Source organism: Coregonus clupeaformis, chromosome 9, assembly GCF_020615455.1.
Source record: "Coregonus clupeaformis isolate EN_2021a chromosome 9, ASM2061545v1, whole genome shotgun sequence".
Classification (NCBI taxonomy): Eukaryota; Metazoa; Chordata; class Actinopteri; order Salmoniformes; family Salmonidae; genus Coregonus; species Coregonus clupeaformis.
In genome coordinates this window covers 36639056-36654242 of record NC_059200.1, presented here as the reverse complement: position 1 = coordinate 36654242, position 15187 = coordinate 36639056, and the positions used below count along the sequence as shown (strand labels likewise).

At 42.3% G+C, this 15187-nt stretch overlaps 1 protein-coding gene and 1 long non-coding RNA gene across 2 annotated transcripts; one reads left to right on the top strand and one right to left on the bottom strand.

The window, feature by feature from the left end:
• Positions 1-1415: 1415 nt before the first annotated feature.
• LOC121574410 lies at positions 1416-4005 on the bottom strand. The gene is made up of 3 exons (XR_006002187.1): positions 3961-4005; positions 2294-2441; positions 1416-2040 (listed from the first exon to the last, which is right to left on the bottom strand). It is a non-coding gene; the product is annotated as an uncharacterized LOC121574410 (long non-coding RNA).
• Positions 4006-6436: 2431 nt separating this feature from the next.
• mks1 (MKS transition zone complex subunit 1) lies at positions 6437-13217 on the top strand. Its single transcript, XM_041887036.2, has 18 exons — positions 6437-6782; positions 6972-7093; positions 7226-7281; positions 7375-7530; positions 7695-7792; positions 7955-8083; positions 8212-8316; positions 8759-8867; positions 9095-9151; positions 9351-9393; positions 9502-9564; positions 9767-9837; positions 9927-9996; positions 11938-12045; positions 12149-12282; positions 12377-12459; positions 12665-12762; positions 12882-13217. The coding sequence occupies exons 1-18, from the start codon at positions 6706-6708 to the stop codon at positions 12983-12985; spliced, it is 1683 nt and encodes a 560-aa protein (XP_041742970.1). The 5' UTR covers positions 6437-6705; the 3' UTR covers positions 12986-13217.
• The last annotated feature ends 1970 nt before the right edge of the window (positions 13218-15187 follow it).

Sequence of the window (15187 nt, the reverse complement as noted above, 5' to 3'; positions counted from 1 at the left end):
GCATTTAGGCAATGCAATGTGTTGGTTGTATGTGCACTTGCAGTACAACATGAATACGTCTATTAACTGTCATTTATGTGTGTTCTGATAATCACTAATTCTGGGATGTGTACAGTATACACTGAGTGTACAAAACATTAGGAACACCCTCCTAATATTGAGTTCCACCCGCCCCCTTTTGCCTTCAGAGCAGCCTCAATTCGTCGGGGCATGGACTCTACAAGGTGTCGAAAGCATTCCACAGGGATGCTGGCCCATGTTGACTCCAATGCTTCCCACAGTTGTCAAGTTGTCTGGATGTCCTTTGGGTGGTGGACCATTCTTGATACACGGGAAACTGTTGAGCGTGAAAAACCCAGCAGCGTTGCAGTTCTTGACACACTCAACCCGGTGCACCTGGAACCTACTACCATACCCCGTTTAAAGGCACTTCAATCTTTTGTCTTCCCCATTTACCTTCTGAATGGCACACACACACAATCCATGTCTCAATTGTAGCAAGACTTAAAAATCCTCCTTTAATGTGTCTTCTGCCCTTCATCTACACTAATTGAAGTGGATTTAACAAGTGACATCAACAAGGGATCATAGACAGACCAGGTAAATCCAGGTGAAAGCTATGTCATGGAAAGAGCAGGCGTTCCTAATGTTTTGTACACCCAGTAAGCATTTTATGTAGGATTTATCTTTCTATGCTGATGGTTGAAGGTCTAATACAGAATATTTACTTCAATTTTCTGAGGTTCTGTTGAACATTAACTGTATGAAATGAAGTGGATGATATAAGGGTGATGTTCAGCTGTCCTTTTGGTGTTTCTTTTAATAGAGAAACACCTAAACTATTGTAGTGATATGGCAGGGTTCATGTTTTCATTGAAGAATTGTGTGCCTTTTAACTTTTTCTCTTGCATTACTGATATCGAATAACGTGTTCCATCATGACCTGTTACATGACTCTTACCACTTAATCCAGTTGTATATGCAAAATAGCTATTTGTATATAAACAGTATAACTTGAAAGCATGCATTTGTAAAGAAATAATAATCATTGATTTGCTATATTTAGTCTTGGTTGTCATTTATGGCTTCTCTTTACTGTGCACAACTGCCTCATTTTCTAAAGATTACATCATAATCTGCCCTTATAGCCCACACTCTTGATAACCTCACCCACTGCTCCCTGCTCCTCAATTTACAACAATGTTGATTGCCAAACAAACTGCATGTAATGGATCAAATTTACTGGTGAGGGGGTGCTATTTAATTGCTGTAAGTAGTTAAGTAAAGGAAAACTGAATAAATCAGTGAAAGTGTAATATAAAATGCCTGATATATCAAGAGTGCCAAGAGATTTGTCTACAGTATGTGTAGAAAAACGCAAAGTACAAGCCAAAAGGAGTGGTCTTACAATCAACTGACAATCAAAACCTTCTTGTATTGATTTGACCTTGAACATTCAGAGCCTGCTTGTTTCTTGAAACCAAAATCATCAGTGAAGAAACCATGTACCTTTAAGTACTGCCTCAAACCCCATGTCCAAGCATATTATATCTCAACGTATAACATATGAGATAGCTCTGTCATTCAATGTGTTTTCTATGTCAACAATCTGTCAGTGAAGACACAGGTGCCCCTGGGTGAACCATCACAGATCCTGGCAGTGACTCTGGCATGTTTGCTGTGAAACTCTGGGGGGCACTGACAGACACAGACAGTGGACTGAGGTGGGAATGTTGAGAATGTAGATGTTGAGCCACTGGATCCCAGTGACTAGTGGTTTGAGAGGCATATGTGTGCCCATGACTGTGTCCATGGCCGGAGCTGTGTTAGTGACTATGTCCATGACTTGGCCCAAAGCTATGCTTGAGGACATATCCATGGTTGTGACCATAATAACCTGAGAGCTGAACAGGGCTCCCCTGTGTATAGTATGAGTTGGCCCAGCCTTCAAATGTCTTTGGTGTGGTCTCGGTAGCCTGTAGATTGGAGGAAACTGGAGCGTGGGCGTGGACTGGGTAGGAGCCTGGGGATGGGATGATTCTGCAACCAATGAGAATGTGGAGAGATTAAGGGGCGCTTATCTAACTAAACAGTGATTCTCTATTGAATCATGGGGGACCACTAGGTGCCTATTGTACAGTATTCAATTACAGCTGAGGATCCTCTATTAAAACTGCACCTCATTATACTGTAGAACATCATGTTCTCTGGCTTGCACCCAGAAATCATGTTAATTTAATGACCTCTTGTCTTGTAGGATAAATAATGCGTTTAGTGCTTTCTCATTACTCACGGTGGGTGGACCGTCTTCCTTCTCTCCTCTGTTGATGCAGGGACATACAGGACACCAATGGTCCTCAGCAGCCTGAAAGGCATCTTCTTGTCCAGCACTGATGCCCTAGCATCAGACATGTCTAGAAGTGAGAGCCAGCCCTTTCCGTCTGTTTCACCAGAGCAAGATAAAGAGAATGTGTGACGCAGTGATGCAAGATTTTCCTAACCAAACATCCCATAATGTTCAGCATGAGGACTCAACAAACATTTCAAGCATATACAACACACACAAATATTACAACTTAACTACACTACTACGCACACTTAAAGCTGTGACACACTGCAGAGTGTATCACAGTTATTTTCAACCACAATGAGGTTGGAGTAAGGATACAGATCCTGCCCTGCAATGATGACGTTGCAGAGGAAGACAGTTTGTGGGACCAAAAGGGTTACGATGAGCAGAAACAGCCAGGGCAGGGCTAACATGGGTACACTGACTCCAAAAAGAAAGCCCTTAACCATACGGGAGTGCACTGTGGCCATACCCATAAGGGAGAGGGATACAGGAACTAACCCCTCCACTTGATTCTGGGAAGATGCACCAAACAGTACCAGCCCCAGGATGGTGTACAACACCCCTGTGCTGATAGAGAGCAGCTGAAACATGAGGACCCCGAACAGTGCCCACACTCTTCTCAATACCACCACAGAGGGGCACCAGAACCCCAATGCTGAGGAGTAGCTGGGTCACTGTCTTGTAGTGGAAGGAATATGTGATGAGTTTGTGTACTGGAATAGGACAGGATTAAAACGGAAATTATAGGGTTGACAGACATCAGTGGCATTGATGTGTTGTGCTCTTGCTTGCCGCTGTAGCCTACTGGCACTATCTTTTACGTCATTAACGTTAGCTACAAATTGTAGCAAGCTAGATAACGTTACAACACTCCCATTCAAAGTAGCTAGCTACCGAGCATATGACTCTTGATTCACTCAGCCCCTCCTTGCTAATTTACCATGGCCATTGCCAAAAACTGTAGTTCCAAGACTGAAGGCATCCTCTGATAAACCGAAATATGTAGTTACAGTAAACAAAACAAAGGATACTATAATGACAGCAACAATGCCACTCGTGAACTCTTGAACCTCTGAACCACATTGTTGTGGAAAATTCGATCCAAGATTAAGGCAGAGGCTATTTGACGATATAATAGAAACATATTTAATACGAGCAGCTGCAGGGGAGATCCACCTCTGATTTCATAGGGAAGAACTCAAGGAAGAAATGCTTACATGTCCCTTATATTGTGGAAGGTGATAATACAACAAATTTGTTTACACAACAGTACTTTCAATACATTAACAGTTCCGGAACACCATTGCCTTGTGTTAGGGTGCAGACATACCAGGTGTCAATGAAAGGCATAACATCACAATCAAACACAGAACATATCCCTTGAGAAGTTACAACAGCTCACCCTAAATTCTGCCAACACATCTTTCAAAACTATTCGGGAGATAATTTTGATGCTCAGTGCATATTTGTCAAACTACTAGTGGATAATCAAGCACAATACAAAAATGTCAGTTACGACACCTGTCCTCCAATATTGCACAACACTTCTTACAATTTAGTCATTTAGCAGACGCTCTTATCCAGAGCGACTTACAGTTAGTACATACATTTTCATACTGGCCCCCCGTGGGAAACGAACCCTCAACCCTGGCGTTGGAAGCGCCATGCTCTACCAACTGAGCTACAGGGGACATTTTAGCTAAAACTGGGGGTAGCTAGCTTGCTAAGCCAAAACAAATGTACTGGACTACCGCATTTGGATAAATCACATTCACAACCACAAAATTACTGATCTGCAGATCATGAAGTGCACTAAGGCAGTGCTGCATTTAAAGACACTGCCACCTGCTGACTTGTGCCTGAAATGTGATGATCAAAATGTCCTCAGCAGCCCATTTGAGTTAGATAGAAAGCCAGATAGATATATTTGATTTGACACTTAAATAAAATAATTAAAACCGTTTAATAAAATAAAACGTGTCAGGGACAACACAATAAAACCAAATACTTCCATTGTGGTCCCTTAATGATTGTTTCTCCAAGTGCAAAAAAAATATATATATATATATATATTGGCAAGGAATGGTTAATTCCTAATGATTTCCTGTTGGCCTATGTAAAACGTCGAACCAACCATCCACACAACCATTTCTCAGTCAGTAGGATATATGCACATCACTTTCGTTATTCAGTTAGCTACAACCAGTGGGAAGACGATACAAACAGACCGTATCCAAACAAGCCTTTTGCTTGTGACGTTTATGCTTGGTTACATTTTATGACGTGCCAAGCATTAATTCACTACATAAACTGTGTTCAGATGTGATTTCATCTGTACAATCGCTTTCTTCACTCAGGTTGCTGCAGGTAACCTTTGGCCTTTTGATGCACAGCCTTCCCAACCTGTATAATATATACAGGGTGCCTTATTATATATACATGCCATCCGTTTTGTCACCAAAGCCCATATACTACCCACCATTGTGACCTGTACGCTCTTGTTGGCTGGCCCTCACTACATATTCGTCGCCAAACCCACTGGCTCCAGGTCATCTATAAATCACTGCTAGGCAAATCCCCGTCTTATCTTAGCTCATTGGTCACCATAGCAACACCCACGCGTAGTCTGCGCTCCAGTAGGTATATCTCACTGGTCATCCCCAAAGCCAACACCTCCTTTGGCCACCATTCCTTCCAATTCTCTGCTGCCAATGACTGGAACGAACTGCAAAAATCTCTGAAGCTGGAGACTCTTATCTCCCTCACTAACTTTAAGCGTCAGTTGTCAGAGCAGTTTACCGATCACTGCACCTGCACACAGCCATTCTGAAATTAGCCCACCCAACTACCTCATCCCCATATTGTTATTTATTTTGCTAATTTGCACCCCAGTATCTCTATTTGCACATCATCTTTTGCACATCTATCATTCCAGTGTTAATACGAAATTGTAACTATTTTGCACTATGGCATATTTATTGCCTTATCTCCATATTTGACTACATTCGCACACACTGTATATATATATTTTCTGTTGTATTTTTGACTTTATGTTTTGTTTACCCCATATGTAACTCTGTGTTGTTGTTTTTATTGCACTGCTTTGCTTTATCTTGGCCAGGTCTCAGTTGTAAATGAGTACTTGTTCTCAACTGGCTTACCTGGTTAAATAAAAAAGTAATAAAAAATCAAGCAAAATACATATATTGGTCTCATTCTTATATTTTGCGACATGCACCATTCTTACAAAACAAATACGATATTGGTCCACATACATCCTACCCAGGTGGCGTATGATAATGAGTTGGATTTACATAGTGTGTAGAAGCGCTTTCCCATGCTTAGGCTTGGAAATATAGCCAGGAGAAGCAGGGTCAACACCCCTACTCATGCCATAAGTGCCATGAGATGTTTAGTAACCACAGAGAGATAAGACCTCTGTCTACACGGTCTCATCCAAAGGACAGCACCGGCCGCAGGGCAGTGTCACTGGTATTGGGGTCTTAGGTCTCCTTTGGCCAAAGGGAAGAGAAGAGGGCCCCTTACTGGCCTCCTTGCAATATCTGGTCTCCCACACAGAGACGGAAACCTACACCTGTTTAGACCCTGGAGGATATGGCTTCAGATGAAAGACAGCTGAGAGATGCAGAATACAAAAGCTTGAAACACTGTGATGTATGCAAGTTCATGAAAATTGTGCACAGAAGTGGATTATGCATCTGGTCTGAAGCATGTCAAAAGTGTGCATATGAACTGTGACTGGAGGACTGCATCACATTTAAACTAAATGAGCAATTATCTGATGTAGCTGCACCCATCTGTACTTGACTTGTGCTGTTTGAAACATGTATTTCCAATAAAGCTTTTGAAATTGCAATTATTTGTGTCAGACAGATTTTTTTCTTAATTAATTGCAACAAGGGTTCTTAAACTTTTTACAGCAAGGGAACAATTATTGTTCTGACATTACATTACATGATATCAGTGGGTGTTTTTTATTCTGCTGTCCTGACTGGATCCCACGGTGGGTGGCGGTAGTGCACCAATAAATAGTTAGATTGCTCACCAGAAACCCAAGCAGGCAGGTAGAGACTGTTGTTACCATGCAACGAGCAGACGCTTGTGAAAAGTACTAACGTTATCTACAAAATTGGGTTGCTAGCAAATTGACTAAATTGCCTGCTGCTAACCATCTTGGTGCTAGATACATAGCGCGCGAGTGTATGTTGCTAGTTAAGCTAACGTTAGCTTGCAAGCTAATAATAATATTTATCAAGAAAACAACTGCAGCATAGCTTGCTAGCTAACCTAGCTAGCTAGCCAGCCATCAAAAAAGTTCCTAACGTTACAACATGGCAGACGGCTGGAGCACCGACACGGGAGAGGCTGTCTATCGTTCCCGGGATGCTGTCAAAAACCTTCAAATTAAGTAAATTGTAGTTAGCCTTTGTGTGGCTTTTATTCCTTGCATTGACATACAAGCAAGACACTATCGTTAGCTAACGTTAGCTCTCAAAGCAGATGATGATGAACACACAGTATATTGCTTAACCTGATCCCTGAGAATAGTTAGCTAGAATCTTGTTTACTTTGTTTATATTTAAAATGGTGTTTACAGGATCCGTATTCAGAGAGTCACCTCCACAGCAGCCCTCTCCCAACACCTTCAGCAGCAGGTTTTGGCTCAACCGGAGAGGGAAGGCATTGAGCTGGACACCCTCAACTCACCGGCTCAATCAGGTATTAACACTGTTTTGAAACAGCAAGATGATGTTAGATGTTTTGAAACAGCAAGATGATGCTTCTTAGTTGAGTAGATGTTATTTTCGTAGTGGCTAGATATGGACCAGAACATCTTGGTTTTGTTTTCAGCCGGAGACGATGAGGAGGAGTTGGTGGTAGGCTGGCAGGAGAAGCTGTTCAGTCAGGTAGGTCCTCTACCAGCGTCCATATAACGAATAAGACTTTACTGTTTAGGATAGTTTGATGTTGAATAGTAAGTCATGTGTGTGTGTGTGCAGTATGAAGTGGATTTGTTCCAGAGTGAGTCAGTATGCCAGACTCCACTGGAGAGGCAATACCACACAGAGATCATTGCTCTGGGGCGGACCAGGGGCAGACGGAACCGCAGGATTTTTACCTACTCCGATTTTGACCGCTACACCAATTGGGAAGGGGTGGGTTTATACTGAATCTCCATTTCATTAATGTTATTCAAATCAATCCATCCTGGACATATGTAATTCCTCGAGGAGTGTCCAGTATTGTAGTAGCATTTACCTAATTTCTGTCTCAAAGACACATTAGTGTTTTAAAGCTGTTTTTGAAATACTCACTACAGCATTCCCAGAGTATGGTGACGCAGGTCAAGTCCAACCCTACCTTCCTGGCAGAAAGGATGGCCAATGTCAGACACAGACGACAGGACAGACGCCCAGTGTAGGTCCCTGTTACTCACCAAAGTGAATTTTTATTAAAGTGAATGTAATTGAGGCAACATTGAAGCGTGATGTGCTGCTTTGAAGACAGTGTACCGGTATGTTAAAATTACACCATACCCTTATATGCAAAATGTGTTTGTGGTATTCTGTTGGTCTGCAGTGACAGCACCATCCCTAAGTCCAGGCTGATTACCTGGGAGCCCTCAGAGGACTTTGTGAAGACCAGCCACGTGGTCAACACACCTGTACAGACCATGCACATCATGGGGGACCTGGGACCACCGGGCAAGTGAGTAGCACAAGGGGAAAAAACACTATGTAGCCTTTGCACTTATTACACTGCTTTGTATGTAATAACATTTAAGTACATTCCAATTCAGGAAATTAAAAGTGGCATTGTATTCTTGTATCTCTCAGACTTGGCCAAAAGGAGAAGGAATGCTTGTTGTGCACGATAAGAGCAGATGGAAATGGAGTGGTCACCATCAAACCAGACTTCAACAAAGGCAAAGAGCCCTACAGGCAAGTGGCCCGCACCCGCTGAAGTCAAAATGTTTTACCCCTAGCTCAAATAAGGGTTACTTGGGAGCAGAATACATAATCATTTGCACCCCAGTATCTCTATTTGCACATCATCTCTTGCACATCTATCATTCCAGTGTTAATACTAATTGTAATTATTTTGCACTATGGCCTATTAATTGCCTTACCTCCATAACTTGCTACATTTTCACACACTGTATATATATTTTCTGTTGTATTTTTGACTTTATGTTTTGTTTTACCCCATATGTAACTCTGTGTTGTTGTTTTTATCGCACTGCTTTGCTTTATCTTGGCCAGGTCGCAGTTGTAAATGAGAACTTGTTCTCAACTGGCTTACCTGGTTAAATAAAGGTGAAATAAAAATAAAAATACACTACAGGCCATTGACTGTGTCATGATGCTGTGTGTTTGCGCCCAGGGTTGAGACGGAGGGGGAGAAGAGGGAGGTGTGGCGTCTAACCCTGGAGAACGTGTCAGAAGGCATCAGACCAGAGGAGAAGGAACGGGAACAGCGCATGTATAAAGACGTTAGTGACTGAGTGTGTAGTGTTATTCACTGTTCGTGCACTGTAATAATACTTGTATTATAGTTCACCCCCAAATCAACACTAGGCAGATGTTTTTGTACCCCAAAGTGGCCTAATGTCAGATTTGTCCTTATGCATGTTCATACACTGATGAAATATTATTTTAGCCTTTCAGTCAGGTTAGAGTCTTTATGATGATGACCTCTCCTCTCTTTTTCTCCTTTCAGCTTTATGTACGTCATAAAGACTACCTCAACAGCTTGGTTGGCCAGGACTTTGAAATGGTATATATCTAGTCAGTGACAGATCCTTAACACAAGTATTTTAATCAGCAAAGGTCATCCGCGGTGTTAGCTCAGTATTTGGTAATTCAATTAAGCAATGATGATCAGAAACCCATACATTTCAGAGTTTTGGTGACACGCCAAGCTGATGTATGAAATTATGGGATGAATTAATTCTGTATATGTTCGTGTCCTTCAGCCACCCCCTGGAATTCTGCGTCTGTTGGTTAATGGAGAAATAGGTAAGTAATGGTAGAGACAGTTATAATATGACTTTTCAATATACTGTATTTTAAAGTAGTCATTTCATTAGGTCTCCTGTAGTGACCATTTCTCTGCTCTCTCTCCAGACTCAGCCAAAGGCTTTGAATATGACAACTTATACATCCACTTTTTCATGGAGCTGCCCAACAGTGAGTCAAAATAAACCGTCACCTTTTATAGAGAAAGATATCCCACTTCTTACACATATTGTCAATATACTGTATGTCTTTTACATCGTTCACTTTGTAAGCTCCATTTACAACTAGATTCCTGTTTCTTTAGATAATATAGCTGGTCGTTTTGAACAAGTTGTTTTCAGCTAACCCTACCTTCCCTGCCTGTTCTTCCTAGATTGGTCCACTCTGCCATTCCAGTCTCTCTCTGGAGTGACTCAGACTTGTCGCACAAAGACCATAGGAAAGGCGGGTCTATAATTCAGGTCTTCACATTAACCGCTGTTCTTATTAGAGACATAGGTAAACATCTGAACATGCTTTTCTTATGCCTGTAGGACGACGTGGCTTTCTTCAGTTACCCTTTCAGCTTTGAGGCATTCTTCAGGAGAAAGGATGAGACAGAGGGTGAGTTTACAGTGCATTTGGAAAGTATTCAGACCCTTTCACTCTTTCCACATTTTGTTACGTTACAGCCTTATTCTAAAATGGATTTTAAAACGTTTTTCTTCATCGATCTACACACAATACCCCATAATGACAAAGTAAAAACAGTTTTTTTTACATTTTAGCAAATGTATTTAAATTTAAAAAAACAGATACCTTATTTACATAAGTATTCAGATCCTTTGCTATAAGACTCGAAATTGAGCTCAGGTGCATCCTGTTTCCATTGATCATCCTTGAGATGTTTCTACAACTTGATTGGAGTCCACCTGTGGTAAATTCAATTGATTGGACATGATTTGGAAAGGCACACACCTGTCTATATAAGGTCCCACAGTTGACAGTGCATGTCAGAGCAAAAACCAAGCCATGAGGTCGAAGAAATTGTCCGTAGAGCTCCGAGACAGGATTGAGTCGAGGCATAGATCTGGGGAAGGGTACCAAAAAATGTCTGCAGCATTGAAGGTCCCAAAGAACACAGTGGCCTCCATCATTCTTAAATGGAAGAAGTATGGCACCACCAAGACTCTTCCTAGAGCTGGTGGCCCGGCCAAACTGAGCAATCGGGGGAGAAGGGCCTTGCTCAGGGAGGTGACCAAGAACCCTATGGTCACTCTGACAGAGCTCCAGAGTTCCTCTGTGGAGATGGGAGAACCTTCCAGAAGGACAACCATCTCTGCAGCACTCCATCAATAATATAATAATAATATAATATGCCATTTAGCAGACGCTTTTATCCAAAGCGACTTACAGTTACGTGTGCATACATTTTTACATATGGGTGGTCCCGGGGATCGAACCCACTACCCTGGCGTTACAAGCGCCATGCTCTACCAATTGAGCTACAGAGAACCACACCAATCAGGCCTTTATGGTAGAGTGGCCAGACGGAAGCCACTCCTAAGTAAAAGACACATGACTTCCCGCTTGCAGATTGCCAAAAGGCACCTAAAGGACTCTCAGACCATGAGAAACAAGATTCTCTGGTCTAATGAAACCAATATTAAACTCTTTGACCTGAATGTCAAGCACCACGTCTAGAGGAAACCAGGCACCGTTCATCACCTGGCAAATACCATCCTTACGGTGAAACATGGTGGTGGCAGCATCATGCTGTGGGGATGTTTTTCAGCGGAAGGGACTGGGAGACTAATCAGGATAGAGGGAAAGATGAACGGAGCAAAGTACAAAGAGATCCTTGATGAAAACCTGCTCCAGAGTGCTCAGGACCTCAGACTGGGGCGAAGGTTCACCTTCCAACAGAACAATGACCCTAAGCACACAGCCAAGACAATGCAGGAGTGGCTTCGGGACAAGTCTCTGAATGTCCTTGAGTGTCCCAGCCAAAGCCCAGACTTGAACCCGATCTAACATCTCTGGAGAGACCTGAAAATAGCTGTGCAATGACGCTCCCCATCCAACCTGACAGAGCTTGAGAGGATCTGCAGAGAAGAACAGGAGAAACTCCCCAAATACAGGTGTGCCAAGCTTGTAGCGTCATACCCAAGAAGACTCAAGACTGTAATCGCTGCCAAAGGTGCTTCAAGAAAGTACTGATTAAAGGGTCTGAATACTTATGTAAATGTGATATTTCAGGGTTTGTTTGTTTGTTTTTTTACAAACATTTCTAAAACCCTGTTTTTGCTTTGTCATTATGGGGTATTGTGTGTAGATTGATGAGGGAAAAAAACTATTTAATCCATTTTAGAATAAGGCTGTAACGTAACAAAATGTGTAAAAAGTGAAGGGGTCTGAATACTTTCCGAATATTAATATAAATATTTAGTTTAGATTGTATTCCTGACAATAATTATCATAAAATGGTATTTGTAACATGCATTTCATCATAGCGTAACTTCATATGGCATTTCTTAATTTTTCCTGCTAATTATTTTATCATAGAATCCCTTCCCCAATGGCCAGTTCTGTACTTCAAAGTCCTCTCCCTGGACTTCTGGCAGCGCTACAGAAATGAAGGCTATGGCTACCTGGTCATTCCTTCCACCCCTGGTAAGATGTGTATATGTGTATAATGACAGTCAGAATTGTTTTCTGAAAGTAGCGTAAATGATCTACTCTGGCTCAAACAGGTGTGTGTGTGTGTATCCCATAGGGAAGCATACAGTAACGTGTCATACGTGGAGACCGCTGCAGACGGGAACAGTGTCAGAACTGAGACGCTTCTTCATTGGTGGATCCCCTGAGCTGGAGGACTACAGTTATGTCAGAGTCCCAGGGACCTTCAAGGTACAAAGAAAATACTGCAATTCTCTGAATAAAGTCCTGAAAACACTGACTGATAAGTATTTACATACAAGTCTAGCTAACCCTGTCTGTGTAGGGAGAGAGGCTGAGTCGCTTTGGCTTCCGCACACAGACCACAGGCAGCGTCACCTTCAACCTCCATTGTATCCAGCACGCCAGGTGAGTCTGGTTCAAGTCAAGACTTTCTGTTGGTTGCACAGATGAAAATACCACTGTGAATATTTACAGATTATTTATGAGGGGTCCACAGTATTATTTTATTTTAGTATGGGGTGAAGCAACAGAATGAAAAAGGTTCCGACTTTCCATTTGGGCCATATTTTCTCTGTTGTTTGTTTGACATATATGCTTGTCTTGTGTTCAGGGCGTTTGTTGATGCCAGCACCCTGAAGAAGAGGATGCAGAGTGTTCTGGACCAGCTGGGAGGCTTCAGTCAGCAAGGGGCTGTCTATAATGTCCTGGGTAAGGAATGTCATGTCCAAATACAAATAATTGACAAAGAATTACAAAATGTCAAGATGCTGAGCGAAAAAAATATTACAGTAGCCTGTTAAACAGTGGATTTGTGCTCTAATTGGCAGAGGCATTCCAGAGGGCCAGGAGACGGATGCATGAGGCCAGAGAGAGTCTTCCCCGAGACCTCATAAACACTACAGCCCAACAAAACTCTGAGTCCACCTCATAGACACATACATGGTTTACATACAGTAGGCAGCACAGCGTTCACCTGAAAGAAAATGCGAAGGAAATGCCAGGATTAAATATAACATCTCCCTGTTCAACAGCCATCTATGTTTATGTTCTGTAATTTTGTAAGTATTACAATGCATGTACACCTGTATACATTGAGTATACCAAACATTAGGAACACCTTCCTAATATTGAGTGGGACCCCCCCCCCCCTTCCTTTTACTCAGAACAGCCTCAATTTGTCGGGGCATGGACTCTACAAGGTGTTGAAAGCGTTTCACAGGGATGCTGGCCCATGTTGACTCCAATGCTCCCCACAGTTGTCAAGATGGCTGGATGTCCTTTGGGTGGTGGACCATCCTTGATACACACGGGAAACTGTTGAGCATGAAAAACCCAGCAGCGTTGCAGTTCTTGACACAAACTGGTGCGCCTGGCACCTACTACCGTACCCTGTTCAAAGGCACTTACATTTTTTGTCTTGTCCATTCACTCTCTGAATGGCACACATACACAATCCATGTCTCAATTGTCTCAAGGTGTAAAAATCCTTCTTTAACCTGTCTCCCCTCCATTTACACTGATTTGAAGTGGATTTAAAAAGTGAAATCAATAAGGGATCATAGCGTTCACCTGGATTCACCTGGTCAGTCTGTCATGGAAAAGTAGGTGTTCTTAATGTTTTGTATGCTAAGTGTATATGTGGTTCAGATACAGTATTGTAAGAGATAGACTTTATAGCGCCGTGTCAGATGATGATGTATTAACTATTTTCCATGTTTTATCATAGTTTGACAATTGATTTTATAATAAAACTAAGATATGCCTATTTTAGATTCACATCTTAAAAGTAAAAAGTGTTTGTGAGGCTTTGTATACCTTCTTTTCCCATGTTTTGTATGAAACATTACTCTGCAATCATTTGGTCTATTACATTTTCACCTTTGGGAGAAATGAGATGAGCACAGGTCTACCTAGTAAAGTCCAGGTTGTATCAAGCCTGTTCTGGGGTAAGATGAGACACTGGTGAGCACGTCTCAAACGCATGTGTAGCAAAGTGTCCGAGAGGAGTGAGGGTGCCAGGAAACTGTCAGTGCTGGCGCTCCCCTCTGCCCGTCTGGGCGCCTGCTGCACCTGCCTCAGTAACCAGCCCTGCTGGCACCGCCACAGAGTGGCCTGGCGCTGGCCATGGTGTGAACACGGTCTGTCTCCCTCTCCTAATTAAACTTTATACATTACAAACATCTATAGTTGGTTGTCCTGATGGAGACTTGCTAGCAATTAATGCAGGTATATATATATATATATACACACACACACACAGTACCAGTCAAAAGTTTGGACACACCAACTCATTCAAGGGTTTTTCTTTATTTTTACTACTTTCTGCATTGTAGAATAATAGTGAAGACTTTAAAACTATGAAATAACACATGGAATCATGTAGTAACAAAAAAGTGTTAAACAAATCAAAATATATTTTATATTTGAGATTCTTCAAAGTAGCCACCCTTTGCCTTGATGACAGCTTTGCACACTGTTGGCATTGTTGAGGCCAGGTCATCTGATGCAGCACTCCATCACTCTCCTTCTTGGTCAAATAGCCCTTACACAGCCTGGAGGTGTGTTGGGTCATTGTCCTGTTGAAAAACAAATGATAGTCCCACTAAGCGCAAACCAGATGGGATGGCGTATCGCTGCAGAATGCTGTGGTAGCCATGCTGGTTAAGTGTGCCTTGAATTCTTAATAAATCACTGACAGTGTCACCAGCAAAGCACCATCACACCTCCTCCTCCATGCTTCACGGTGGGAACCACACATGGAGAGATCATCCGTTCACCTACTCTGCGTCTCACAAATACACAGCAGTTGGAACCAAAAATCTCAAATTTGGACTCATCAGACCAAAGGACAGATTTTCACCAGTAATGTCCATTGCTCATGTTTCTTGGCCCAAGCAAGTGGGCCTTTAGTAGTGGTTTCTTTGCAGCAATTTGACCATGAAGGCGTGATTCACGCAGTCTCCTCTTAACAGTTGATGTTGAGATGTGTCTGTTACTTGAACTCTGTTAAGCATTTATTTGGGCTGCAATCTGAGGTGCAGTTAACTCTAATGAACTTATCCTCTGCAGCAGAGGTAACTCTGGGTCTTCCTTTCCTGTGGCGGTCCTCATGAGAGCCAGTTTCATCATAGCG

Bases quoted from the DNA above. Each gene is read 5' to 3' on its own strand.
- mks1 (XM_041887036.2), top strand. From the start codon at position 6,706: ATGGCAGACGGCTGGAGCACCGACACGGGAGAGGCTGTCTATCGTTCC. The intron at 9,838-9,926 runs GCGGGTCTATAA...TTATGCCTGTAG, and splicing joins GCACAAAGACCATAGGAAAG to GACGACGTGGCTTTCTTCAG. The intron at 9,997-11,937 runs GTGAGTTTACAG...ATTTTATCATAG, and splicing joins GAGAAAGGATGAGACAGAGG to AATCCCTTCCCCAATGGCCA.